Source organism: Lingula anatina, chromosome 5 (genome assembly GCF_051362555.1).
Source record: "Lingula anatina isolate TDL-2025a chromosome 5, LinAna3.0, whole genome shotgun sequence".
Taxonomy (NCBI): Eukaryota; Metazoa; Brachiopoda; class Lingulata; order Lingulida; family Lingulidae; genus Lingula; species Lingula anatina.
The window spans coordinates 1277009-1291520 of record NC_141771.1 but is presented as its reverse complement, the minus strand read 5'-3'; the positions used below and the strand labels follow the sequence as shown (position 1 = coordinate 1291520).

Below are 14512 nucleotides of genomic sequence, written 5' to 3'. Positions count from 1 at the left end.
CTTGTGATGTCCTTATATTATTTTTCAGTTGTGGCACAATCTCTATGATAAACAACGTACTTAGTTAGTCTTTTTTAAGTTATTTTAGAACCCGTAATTGTATGTGTTATCTCATACACGAGTTAAAGTCGGATTGATTTACATATATATGAGCATCAACATATTTATGTCTTTAACTTTTGTCAATCGTTTTCATTGATGTAGGAGTCAAAACAGAGACTATTTGGGACAGGTTTTATGCTTTATTTCTTAGGCAATGACAAACATTTTGAAGATAAATAGGTCCAGACTAAGTTTCGAAATTGCATCAGTCTATTCACTCGGAAAAAGTATTCCAAGCATTTGGTAGTATATGTGAGAGCAATTGTAAAGTACAAATCACACGGCTGGTGTCGTCATATCCTTCGCTGAACGCTGCAGAGTGAAGGACAGGTGCATTTTCAGTGCCTGGAATTAAAAGAAAACTTCGTTTAGATGGTCATAGAAGAAAACGACAGCTATTTTGTGTTAATTATCATTTAACACAGATTGTATTATATGATACCATAAGCAATAGTCCTCCCTGCAAAATTTGTCAAATATACATGTATTTGTATGTACACATACCAGTATGTGCAATCACCTCTTGTAGTTAGGGCCTATATCTTCAGTTATTCAAACACAAACACGTGTATAAGTATGTCTAACATAACACTTGCAGCAAACATATGTAATGCTATTAAAAAACGCAAAGAGTACTGAGAAGTTATTCATTCCTTTGTCGTCTTTCTATAGTAATGGGAACAATTATTCTGCCTTATTGCGAAGATGAGTTAGAAAAGGTACAAAAACATTCAAAAATGTTATAATGATTATACCTGAATGTCATACATAATTTTCATACTTTTTTAGTCGGAGAAACCAGATTATACATGTTCTAGGTAAAAAAGATACAGTAAATTATATAACAAAATCAAAATGTCAACATTAAACTCACATTAGGTTATAAGGCCTTGGTACGTATCCAGTGTATCCGTTCCTTCTGTTGTAGTTATACCCTACCCCTGCATAGCTGTTGTAGCCGTAACTGTGATATCCGCTGTTGGTGCCATAGTCGTCTGGTTTATAACCATATCCATATCTGTCTGGTTGATAGCCGTAGTAAGTCCTAATTCAAATTATAAAAGGCAACTTTTCAAATCCTACTTTTCAAATTACTTTGACTGCTTAAAGAGGCCTTATAAAAACAGGAACCTATAGTTTTCAATATAAAAAATAAACCCCACAGGTTTTGTCTCATTTCTAATATCTCGATTTTGTTGTATAAGCCTTAGGGCCTTTACAACTGGACATGTATTTTGGAGGGGGGAATAGACTAGCGGAATCTCTCTCTCTCTCTCTCTCTCTCTTTCTCTCTCTCTCACCTTTGACCAAGACTTTCCCAATACATGGCGGCGGCCACGGTCAGGAGAGCAGCGAATAGAACCAACTTCATCATCTTGGCTTGAAAAGAGATGTAGTCTGCGGAGTTTAGGAGAAGGACTTGAATCTTGACGGATGTCGAAGTCTGTCAAAACTAAACCAAGGCAGCTATTTTATAACGTCCAAAAATACAAAACGAATGCGTAATTATTGCATTTTGGAACCGAATACTTTGCCTCAAGATATGTGTTAAGGTAGGAATGGCTAAATAAGATACACGTGAAATGCATTATCACTAACTTTGGTTTCAGTTACCAAGTATCTTCAAAGTTGGCAAGTCACTCATTCATTCAGAAGTTTTGACATGTGAGAGAAGACATATTTACTAGTGTTTCATTAGATAAGAAGCGCCTGGGGTACAATGGAAAGACTTTGATAGACATAATGGGCATACTCGGGGTTGGTGCCATACGTACTTGTAAGCTTCAAGGCGGTAGATAAATCGAATGGAAAAGAGTTGTACAAATAGTCCAGCACTCCCCGTGACCACACGTGCATTGAGCGTCCGCCAGTGATCATTATAATTCTGTTCATGAAAGAATGACTACTGGCGGACGACCAATGCACGTGTACAGTAGTCAGCGGGAGCTATCTTGAAGGAGGGGGTGCCGTTAAATAACGCCTAAGTAAAAGTTAAGCATAAAAAGCACTGAATCTGCTAATTAAGAAAAAAATGTTAATACAGTTAATACAATTGAAGATAGAAACGCCTTACCTAACTAATTTTTTGTGATGATGGAATTGTTTTAACGCATGCAAGCCAATCCTCTCTTTTTCCCCCTACCATCCCTCCCTCTTTTTCTCTCTTTCTCTCTCTCTCTCACACACACACACACACACGTAGTACGCGATTGCTATTGTGTGTTTTGCGAGAGCTCATTATCAAATAAATGCGTTTATGTTCCATTTCCAAATAGGCAATGCTTTAATAAACTAGTTGAGATGACTGTATCTAAACTGCATATCAGCCCACACATATGTGAATAAACTATCGGCTTTGTCCCTTTTGTTTGTTTGGTTTTATTTTTTATCTTATATGCTTGGAATGGGGATTACATAATACACTGCATTAAAAAAATCATCCGTGGCAATATGGGCGTTTTTTTAAACGTCCCTGTGTGTGTGTGTGCAGGGGCGGATTTAGGCCGTCTTCTGGGTCTTCCGGAAGACGGTCAGATTTTTAAGTTTACATTGACGGTTATCTAATGTTTTCTGTCGGAAGACGGTCAAAAATGGAGGATGGATTAACAAAATAATTAAGAAGACTGTCAGATAATATCTCCGGATCCGCCCCTGGTGTGTGTGTGTGTGTGTGCGTGTGTGTGTGTGTGTGTGAGAGAGAGAGAGAGAGAGAGAGAGAGAAAGAGATCTCGGAGGCGCCCGGTTCAACTACATTTGTACCACTCTTTTCCATCCAATTCACGTACCGCCTTGAAGCTTACAAGTACATATTGATGCCAACCCGGTTACGACTATCGTCTGCCATAAATTGTAGTGCTGCAATAAACATTGTCTTTTTAGTTTACCACAAGCACTTTTTATCTAATGAAACACTCGTAAAATTTGTCATGTCCTGACCTGAATGACTTGCCACCTTTGTGATAAGAAGACAGTCATGATATTTTTTTACGTTATTTTATTGGGTATTGTTTATTTAGCAGCATTCGTCAAGTTCATTAGCATTGGTTCGTTACTACCAGTTGCTTTTGAAAAAAAGAAAAAAGGAAATATGTTTGCTAAAGTAAAATAGTTTCTTTTCTTAGACCTATGGAAAATTACCACTCAACTGCTTCTTCTTTGACAGTATGTTATTTGAAGTCTCCTTTTCTTGTAACAATGAAGTAATGCAGCGTTTGGGCATATTTTTTTTCCTTCTCAAATTTCTTTAGAATTCGTAGAAGGACAACTAAGGTATGCAGCGGTGACTTAAGTGGGGATTATGGAGGTCTCTTGGCATTTTAAGACATTTATGAGGATTTCAGAAAGCCTACCCATCTGTTGAAAAATTATATTTCTTGCCAATGAATTGGACGGCATGTTTTATCTTAGTGTGTGTGTGTGTGTGTGTGTGTGTGTGAGAGAGAGAGAGAGAGAGAGAGAGAGAGAGTGAGAGAGAGACTCATTGAAGTAACCACACTTTCCCATCAAGTTCAGGTGATCATTCCGATTCAATTCATAAAAGAATGACTACTGGCGGTCGCCCAATGTACGTGTAGTCAGCGGGAGCGCTGGACCTATCTTGAAGGAGGGGAGAGTTGTTAAATAACGCCTCAGTCAAATTAAAGCATAGAATGCGTTGATGACTCTGCTAATTAAGAATAATTGTTAATGCATTTTATACAACTGAAGATAGAAACGCTTTTCCACCTAATATTTTGTGATGATGGAATTATTATAACACATGCAAGTCAATCCTCTCTTTCCCCTCCCTCCCTCCCTCCCTCTCTCTCTCTCTCTCTCTCTCTCTCTCTCACTCACTCCCAAACACACAAACACATACACTCTCTTTCTCTCTCAGTGCGTGTTTTTGTTTGTTTTTCGATACTTCATTATCAAGGAAATGCGGCTGTTTCATTTCCACATAGGCAGTGCTTTAATAAACTAGTAAAGGTGAATGAATCTAAATGGCATACCAGCCCATCTTATAATTGCAACAAAGAAATGCGATGCCAACTGAAACGCAAATAAATGATGATTTATTCCGTGTGCGTCTTACATCAAATTTACCATCCCGACCTTCGTCGCAAATATCTTAAGGCAAAATACTGGCTTCCAAAAGTATAGCAATTACAAATTCGTTGTGTGTTACAACGGTATAAAACGGATGCCTTGGTCCAGTTTTGACAGACTTCGACTTCAATCAAGCTCCAAGTCACACTTCAACAGTCAGCAGACGACAGCTATTTTGACGCCAAAATGATGAAGCTGATTCTACTCGCTGCTCTCGTCGCCATGACAGCCACCGGTGCATGGGGCGCTTGGTGTGATGGGTGTGTTGGTGCGTGTATGCGTGTGTGCATTTGTGTGTGTATTTGTGCGTGTGTATCCGTGCTCTTGTGCACGCAATCTAACCGAGGACACACACCCGCCCGAAACCCACTAACCGAGGACACACCTCCAACCGAGGACGTCCTCGGTTGACATAAGCAGTGGAATGCATAAAGGGGCCCATTTCAAGTTAGGTGGTGAAATTTGACGCTATTCTGAGCCAGTCCTCGGTTATGCTGTATAGCGCGGGCCAAATTCCCGCCACGAGTGTATCAGAAATAGGGGAGAGCGGGGTTGGTTGGAACAGTTTTCACCTTTTTTGCGATATCTCAGCAGTCAAAGCTTTGGGGACAAAAATAAAAAATCTGATAGGGGAAAATTATATGCCGCACTTATCTATGAAATAAAACATCAAGTAGGTCTTTTTATTTTAGAGTAATAAATGCTCAAAGTTGGCTCCTAAAACGTTCCATCTCACCCCACCCGCGGGGTCAGTTGGAACAGGCAGTGGGGTGAGTTGGAACAAGAGGGCGAGTTGGAACGCTTGCATATAAATTCAAAGTATAATTCATTTTAAGAGTAGGTTTATCTATATTAATTTCCCAACAAGTACGTGTTACTTTGTATTCGTATCTCCATAGTTTGTAAGCATTTTTTACTTTTACAATTTGCTTTCAAATAGTCTTTTCGATGTATAAACCATATCCAGTTACACTTCATTTCATAATGATAACAAAAGTGGTGTAGTTTAAGAGAAAAGAAATTGAACTCATATAACTCAACCTATTAACAACAGTATGTTAGACCTACAAATGAAAACTGTATCTCTTTCAACTCAACAACTCAGAATCAAAATCGCAGTTCTGACATATGTAGGCCCTACACTTGGTCAACCTTTGTACAGTCTTCATGTGACCACTTTAGACAAACAATGCATTTAACCCATTGCTCTTTTGGTCGGCTGTTAATGAACGGCTCCCCACAAACCAGACATGGCCACTCTTCTTCTGACTCAGAATCGCTGGTCATCTTTAATTTCCCTTTTCTTGATTTTCTCTATCGACTAGAAATCTTAAACTGTTTTTTATTTTTGTTGCGCTTGTCCTTTTTAATTTTGTTGGGCTTGGCCTTTTCTTTTTCGAGTAGCTCATTTTCAGGTGTGTCAGTTAGTACTGCACTGCATCGTTTTCTTCTTTTAATCTTTGGAATGCGACGGTGAGCCTTTGGAAAGGGTCTAATTATTGCTGGACTTGAGCTGTTTGGGGTTTTTCTTAAGTGAGCTTTAGCGTGCTGTAGCACCTCTTCCGGTGAGGGCAACTGAGATTTCAACTGAATCTTTGTCTAAGTTACGAGGTGAATGTTTGTCTTTTCTGGCGGATTTTGTACCGTCGTTCACTAAACATTAACAGCAACCCCCAATCCATTACACAAAACATTTAAAACTACATCGGCAGAATTGGTGTTGTATAGTTTATCCATAACATAGGCTCTCAGCTAGAATATTTTCATTTTGCCGCGAAAAGCAGAGTAATAATCAACATTTCCTTCCACATCTAAAAGCAATTTATCGCAAAAAGCAACAGTGGGCATGCAGACCCCTTTAGACCAAACAGCTAGGAACTGCATTTAACAAGCAATGACCCCCCCCCCCCCCCCTTGTATCTTCTACACGCATGTACATTCCGGCATCTTGGAGATGTTCTATCAGCTAGATTCCGTCTCCAGTTGGAGTTGTACTGGGTTACTACGTTACTACTCTCTTCAAAGTTGAAATTAAAACATTTAGAGAGGTTTAAAAAATGAAAAACACCGTGCGGGGTGGGTTGGAACACCCCTGACAGTGTTCCAACTGGCCCCATGTCAAATGTTCCGACCAGCCCCCATGACGTCATGGCCTACTTATGACACTGTATTTCTTTAACACGTGGGAAGTGATTAAAAAAACAACAGCCTTTTGAACATCAAGGTGGTCCTAAACGCTATGCACAATTTCAGTGATATAATCCTTATACTTTAGTTTACAGTACGATGAATGTCAAAAATATGAAAACTTACTTCGAGTAGCGAAAATAAGTTTTTTTCGCATAAAACTTTTACTGCATTTTCGAAACTTCCACAAGTTTACCGGATGAATGACCATGCCACGTGACATTTTTATGCTGAAGGAGCACATGATCGGTCTTGTGATTTAAGAAATAAAGCCAATGTTCCAACTTACCCGCGTTCCAACCCACCCCGCTCTCCCCTACTGTCCAACTTTTTGTCTGAAATCGGGCTATACACACGCGTCCTCGGTTGTGCTGTAAAGGGCGGACCAAATTCCGCGTCCTCGGTTGTGCTGTAAAGGGCAGACTAAACTGAAACTAATGTTATATCTCAGATGTCTATATATTCAGTAAGTTCATATTTTTAAACTAAAGGTCTTTTTTTATCAAATTAAGCTCTCCTACTCTGAAGTATCAAATAAACGTACCGGTACGTTAATTAATTTTCCAAATTTCTTCCCGCCGGTACGCTCCATTTTCACCCAGTACGCTTATTAATTTTTCAAAAATCTTCCACCCGGTATGTTTATTAAATACCTATTGTACCGGTGGGAAATTACACAAGTACAAGTCACGCTTTTTATTTTCTTAAATTGAAGTATAATGAGAAGAAAATCGAGATCTCAACTCATTACCTACTGTTCCACAAACAGCACTGGAAAGTAGGTCAAGCGGAAGTCGCTCTCTGAACACAACAGTACATGCGTCACCTGATTTCAGTTTCTATAAATAGACGTGCTTTCCCTTCAGCAGTGACAACTACTCATGTATATCGATCGAATGATGCAATGTCGCAAGGTGATAGGATCATATTTATAGCTAAGGAGGTCATTTCAAGTGCAGCAAAGAAGTTGTGTCTGTTTTCAAACGTCAATTATTTCATGTCGATTTATGATTTAAACGATGTTAAATCACATTTCTATGTAAGATAAACCCTTAGGAGTTTACAGGTATGCAAAACGAACCTATTATATCTGAGAATAAATTTACTAGTATGAACCGTATGGCTCTCGGAGGCGGCTTAGGTGCGATATATCTGGGTCTTCGGCCCCTGACAATTATGAAATTTAACTCATCCCGTTTTTAAGATAAATTTTAATACTGAGTGAATTTTACCTGGTGAATTTTTTTTTTTTTTTTTTTTTTTTTACAATGATCAATAGCTAGCTTTTTATGTACAGACACAGATGTGTCTGTACATATAGCCGTCATCTGCGTCTGTCGTCGCCGTCGCTGTCGCCGTGCACTTTTACCGATAACACGATAATTGGAAAACTGTTTTTTCTTTTGGCTTGAAACTTACAGAACTGATGAATATTCGTAATACGCAGGTCAAGTTCGAAAATCAGCATGATCGGGTCACTTATAGGGAATTTATGCTGTTTTTTCACTTTTTTCAGCATATATGCAGCACCGATAACACGATAAGTGGAAAACCATTTTACCTTTTGGTTTCAAACTTACAGAACTGATGAATATTCATAATACGCAGGTCAAGTTTGAAAATCAGCGTGATTGGGTCATTTTTAGGGAAGTAATGCTGTTTTTCACTTTTTCCAGCATGTATGCAACACCTTTGTGCTATATGATGGTACTGTATGGATGGCAGTCTATAAAATTGTCCCTTGGGTGATCACTAATTAAATTAAGGTCTATAAAGTCACTTGCCTACTCATTAATTTTCAATTGGCCATTAAATGAGATTACATAAAACACTCCTTGAGATTTCCCTGTAAAGTCCCATAGGTTTAGCTCTCTTAACTGTGTCACAAAATTAGGATTTGGTGATAATTGTGCAGATAAATGGTGTTAAACATTGCAAATAAATTTACAACAAAAAGAATGTGTTATGCCAACATGCTATAGAAGAATAACAGTGCTTTATTTTTCTCAAACTTGGTGGGGTTATTAATATCAAGTTAATACAGCTAGATTAAAAGTTTGAATAGCAGCTTTATTGGAATTTTTTACGTTTTTTTTTTTTAAATTTTTTTTTAAATTATTTTTCAAACACTAGCATCTTCAAGATGTGATTTTTTACTCCCATCCACCAGAAGTGCTGTGCATTTTCTGTATTTTTGTATATAATTGTTATTTCTTCAGATTTAATTCTTAGGCATGTTAACAGTCTCATTATGGAACTAATAAGATATGTAAAAGTGTTGTTTTGACATTTTCTGCTTCTTAACAATATTGTTGATTATATAAAAATGACGGTAAACCTGTTATAATATTGTGCATTGTGTAATAAAGTATCATAAATGGAAAGGAACTCATCATTGCAGTTTGTCAGATTTAATCATTCACTATGTTCAGCATCTGCAAATGGAGCAAATTGGACATTGAAAATTGTTCTATTGATAGTTTTCCTATGTCAACAATTTTCCTAGTTGAACATTTAAAAATGACAGTTTATTGATCATTTTGTTTTAAAAAAGGTGTTGAAAATGGAAAGAAAATCATTTCAGTACAGTTATCTCTTGTTTACATTTTGGCATTTTGAAAGTGTGATTCTGAACTTCCATGGCCTTGAAGACCTTCCCAAATCACATTTTCTGAATATTCATGATACTTTTATTTTTTTATAAAAAATTTGATGGTCATTATGCTGTTAAGTATTATGGTTTATTGCATGAAAGTTGAAGAAAACCCTATTTTGGACACTGCTGCCAGGATAGCGGTTAAGGGAAAACCATGTTACTTACGATACTGAAACTTACTGAAAAGTTTCATAAGACAGAAGTGCAGCTTGTGTTTGAAAACCAGTGTGATTGTTTTCTGTTTTGGAGGCAATGCAGGTTTATAGAGTGCTATACTGGCATTTTCAAGTCGTGACTTATCACTCCCATCTGCCAGGAGCCCTGTACTCTTACTTTGTAACATTTTCTGTATTTTGTTAAGTTACAAGAATGATTCTTAGGATTGACATACAGCAAAAAAAAAAAAAAAAAAAAAATTAATAATATATATATATATATATATATATATATATATATATATATATATATATATATATATATATATATTTTTTTTTTTTTTTAATGAGTTTAAGCAATTTTTTTTTTGTGTTTAATTTTCACTGTACCTCATTCTGGCATTTCCAAAGTTTAACTCTTATCAGCCTGACACCTTATGGACTATTTCCAGACCCTATCACGCTAACTGTGGATCGATCTATCTCCATGGGAATTCTCGCTTAATTGCAATCAATGTAAGTGGCTTAGTTGTCTGTCACGCCTACTGAAACTGGCATGCCAGAATCCTAAGACTCTCAAACTGAAAGCAATTTAGTGAGAAACCCCTTGGAGTTGGATTGATCCTGTTAGATTGATCTAGGTATGGGAACTTAGTCTAATGCTTGATACACATTTTACTTTCATCCTAATCCAATGTTATGCAGAATAAGAATTTGATTTTGGCTATGCATTTACAGTTAGCATAATACATTAGTTCATCAGAATTGACAGTATCCTATTTCCTGCGTTTTTATTTTCTGGTTTTTGTCTGTACATTTGACAGCTTTGCTGCCTTGTTTCTTTCTCTTCTTCTTCTTTACTTTTATTTATTTATTTCATTTTTTTTTTTTGGGGGGGGGGGAGCGGTGTAAAGGTTTTTTCCACCCAGTACTTTTATTCCATCCAGTACTTTTATTAAATTTCGAGATTTTTTCCACCCAGTACTTTTATTAAATTTTGAGATTTTTTCCACCCAGTACTTTTATTCCATCAGTACTTATATTCGATACTTCAGAGTAGGCTTTTCATAAAACTCACAGAACTGATGATTATAAGTAAAAGAATGGTCAAGATTGAAAATCAGCATGACCAGGCCCTTTTCTTTCAAATGTTATGCTGTTTTTTTTTTTTTTCAGCATATAAGTAACACTGTAAGCACATTTCAGGGAGAACCAATAAGCCTGTTTTCATGAAACTCACAGGAGTAATCAATGTTATCTATATACAAATCAAGTTTAAAAATAAGATTGATTGCTTGAGTTTTGAGGGACTTCAGCTTTTATTTGTATATAAGTGGTTTTCCTCAGATTTGATTGTCAGGCATGTTGACAGTTTCGTTATTGAACTAACTAGATATGTAAATATGTTAGTGTTTGTCTGAAATTTTCTGCATCTTTACAACATTGCTAGTTGATTAAATAAATATGACGGTAAACATGTTATCATGTACTGTGTAATACAGTGTCTCAAAATGGAGGAAATGGGGTGATTATTTTCAAAAGTTTTGCATTTTTTTTCTCCTTTTTTCAGTGTACATGCAACACTGTAAACACACTTCAAGGAGAACCAATAGGCCTGTTTTCATGAAACTCAGAGAACTGATGATTATTAGTAAATTAAAAAGAATGATCAAGATTGAAAATCAGCATGACCAGGCCCTTTTCTTTCAAATGTTATGCTGGTTTTTTTTCAGCATATATGTAACACTGTAAGCACATTTCAAGGAGAACCAATAAGCCTGTTTTCATGAAACACAGAACTGATGATTATTAGTAAAAGAATGGTCAACATTGAAAATCAGCATGACCAGGCCCTTTTCTTTCAAATGTTATGCTGTTTTTTTTAAGCATATAAGTAACACTGTAAGCACATTTCAGGAAGAACCAATAACTTAAAGCCTGTTTTCATGAAACTCACAGAACTGATTATTATGAGTAAAAGAATGGTCAAGATTGAAAATCAGCATGACCAGGCCCTTTTCTTTCAAATGTTATGCTGTTTTTTTCAGCATATAAGTAACACTGTAAGCACATTTCTGGGAGAACCGATAGGCCTGTTGTCATTAAACTCACAAGAGTGATCAATGTTATCTATATACAAATCAAATTTAAAAATAAGATAGATTGGTTGAGTTCTGAGGGACTTCAGCTTTTATTTGTATATAAGTGGTTTTCCTCAGATTTGATTGTCAGGCATGTAAACAGTCTCATTATTGAATTTACTAGATATGTAAAATGGGTTGTTTGACAATTTCTGCGTCTTGACAATATTGCTAGTTGATTATATAAAAATGGTGGTAAACCTGTTATCTTGTATTGTGTAAAAAAAGTGCCAAAATGGAAATGAACTCGTATCATTGTAGTTTGTCAGATTCAATTATTCACAATGTTCGGAATGGAGGAAATTGGACATTTAAACTTGTTATATTGATATTTTTGCCATCTCAACAATTTTCTTAGTTGATCATGTGAAATGGCAGTAAACTGTTTTATTTTATGTAAAAAAGTTAAAAATGGAAAGAAACCCATTTCAGTACAGTGCTCTCTTGTATACATTTAGCATTTTCAAAGTATGACTTTGGAGTTCCATGAACCTGAAAACCTTTGCTAGTCACATTTTCTGAATATTCATGATACTAATATTTTATTATAAAAATTGATGATCATTATGCTGTTAAGCATTATATAATATTGCATCAAATTGGAAGAAAGCACAATTTTGGGTGCTGCTGGCATGATGTCCTCAATTGTAAAATTGTGTACTGTTCAAGTCTGTATCCAATGGACGACACTTTGTGTTATCAAAATACAAAATTCATGATAATAAAAGAGTGCTAAATAGAAAATAAGCATTATGAAAATAAAATGTTTGAAAACGAATTTCTTTGGTCTTTTATTTTATTTCATCAGTATCCTTTCTTTTCCTAAATTAATTGATGTTTTATCTCATAATCTTCAATTCTAAAAAAGTGGCAAAGCCCAGCATTAAATATTGTATAACTGTTCATTTAATCATCACCTCTGGTGTTATTTTGGAATTTACCTTAAATATGAAAGAATTTCATAAAAATGTGAATTGCTGCAAAGTAACGCTATATAAAATTTGCTTTGCATTAAAAGTACAATCATTATTACATGTAGATGCATGCATGTCCTCGGTTGTAATGTGTAGTGTCTGTCCGTGTGTGTGTCCGTGTGTGTCCTCGGTTAGAATGTAAAATTCTTGTCAGCAAAAAATTAGTTTTTATAAAAAATTAATTTATAACATTCATACTCGAATAGATTTTACCCTAAATTGAATGTTTTTATTTTGATTTAACCAAGGAATAAGATGTCCTCGGTTGTATGGTGTTGTGCTGATGTCCTCGGTTGGTACACATAGACAAGTATGCGTGTGTGTGTGTGTGTGCGTGAGAGAGAGAGAGAGAGAGAGAGAGAGAGAGAGAGAGAGAGGTTTACTACGGTGTCATTATTTGTTTATTGATATACTCTTATCAACATTCAATTCATCTAATACTACAATTGGAATTAAAAAAGAGTTGATCCGGACAGTCTGTTTTCTTTTAATATGTAGCTGTAGAAATTGCCTAGCTAACCTTTGTTTAGAACCAAGTTACTGTTGTGGTTTCATTTTGTTCAGCGCTCGAGAATCGAGACAAAACAAGCGAAGAAATGATAATTTTATAGAGAAAATGATATGCTCAACCTTTATTGCATGTCTAATAAGCGGAGTGCCACTGAAGACTCTTTGAAAGGCGACGTTTTCTTTTTTCATATTGTTAATTTTATCTCAATGAAATTGAAAAGGTATTTGTCTTTTTTATTTTGTAAAAGGACTCACTCTGTAGACCAACCAGGTGGCTGTGGAAATGGCGACAACAGCTATAATTTTCAAGGGTACGGATATGATGATCGCACCGGATATCACCTGAACGGATACAACAGCAACGGAGGAGGTTACGGATACAAAGGTACTCGATAGAAAGCCTCCATACGGAGCATAGAACGGATTTATTAGCCCATGGGGGTTTTTGTGGTAAGATGTCGTTTTACTACCACATTTTTTTGGCGATTGTGTACTTCAGCTTAATACATGTATTTCTAATGGCTAGTTAAGGCTAGTCAGAAAATAAATAAAATATAATGAACGAGTTTTAATTGACAGTCTGTAAATATGACATGCGATGATCCTGCCATTGTTTAAACCAAACCGGCCTATGCTGTATCGTTTATCTGAATGGTGCTCGAGTCAAGATCCAAATGTGTTCCACCAACCTTGTCGACACAGTCTCCTTCTTCATAGTCTTGATAGTCTCCGCCAATAAGTACAACAAAGGGTTAAAAGCACTGAACTGTATTGATCTGAAGGAAGATACTTTAGACAATTATCTATTCATTAAGTCATGTATTGGTCCGTTTTTAATATCTACCGTGACCCGTGCAGTATGTTAAAGTCATTATCAATCATTTATTTATATTCCAGAAACTGATGCTGCGCATAAATTTATTCTGCAGTGTGCACAGCCGGATATGACGACATCAACCACGTGACCCATAACAAACAGTTCCTTGCTCATATCATTCTAAATATCTTTACTGCTTTTTCCCACAAATAGACCGGTGCAATTCGGAAACATATTCTGTATTACATATATGAAATTTTTCATCGCTTATACAATAAAATATGTGATGAAGCTGTCATTTTGTTTGTAATCTCTTTTAAGTGTGTGTCCACGAGAAAACCAAACCAAATGTAGAAAATGCGGCAAGGTGGGGGTGAACGGATTTACATCATATTTGGTGTGTTTGAACCTTTATATGAACAATATCTGAGGCTACAATATTTCCTGAAAAAAATCCCTACTTACAGAGATATGGCCAGTGACAATTTGGGGGTATTATCAACCAAAAATTCTTCTGAAAAACAGGGTTATATTGATTGGCCTTAAAGTTTATACAGGTGTCACTAAATGATTTAGTTTGGTGATATATTATAACCTAAAGATAGGGGATTAAAATGATATACACTTTTTTCACTCTCTTCGTTTCCATGGTAACAAACCAAGCGTTTTTCTCAGGCTTACAAACCACATGCTTTTAACACCCCCCTTCTATTTTTGACAATATCTTCATCTTCACAGGTCTTTGGGGTAAAGCGTGTTCAGGACTAACAGATAACTCATAATCTATTTATACATGAAATCAAAACTTACTGCTGTTCTACAACTTGTCCGTTGTAACAGATAGAACATGACCTAATTTCTTCATTTTTTGGAAATATATC

General features: G+C 36.1%; 1 protein-coding gene and 1 long non-coding RNA gene across 2 annotated transcripts; one reads left to right on the top strand and one right to left on the bottom strand.

Annotated features, from left to right (window-relative positions):
- Positions 1-228: 228 nt before the first annotated feature.
- On the bottom strand, positions 229-1561 carry LOC112041883 (uncharacterized). Its single transcript, XM_087013990.1, has 3 exons — positions 1404-1561; positions 977-1147; positions 229-447 (listed from the first exon to the last, which is right to left on the bottom strand). Exons 1-3 carry the CDS (start codon positions 1475-1477, stop codon positions 441-443), a joined length of 252 nt encoding a protein of 83 aa, XP_086870116.1. The 5' UTR covers positions 1478-1561; the 3' UTR covers positions 229-440.
- Positions 1562-4198: 2637 nt separating this feature from the next.
- LOC147761439 (uncharacterized) lies at positions 4199-13926 on the top strand. Its single transcript, XR_015334574.1, has 3 exons — positions 4199-4451; positions 13063-13199; positions 13712-13926. It is a non-coding gene; the product is annotated as an uncharacterized LOC147761439 (long non-coding RNA).
- The last annotated feature ends 586 nt before the right edge of the window (positions 13927-14512 follow it).

Excerpts from the sequence above, each read along its gene's own strand:
- LOC112041883 (XM_087013990.1), bottom strand. The coding sequence starts at position 1,477 with ATGATGAAGTTGGTTCTATTCGCTGCTCTCCTGACCGTGGCCGCCGCC. Across the intron at positions 1,148-1,403 it reads TGGGAAAGTCTTGGTCAAAG|GACTTACTACGGCTATCAAC; the intron begins GTGAGAGAGAGA and ends AATTTGAATTAG.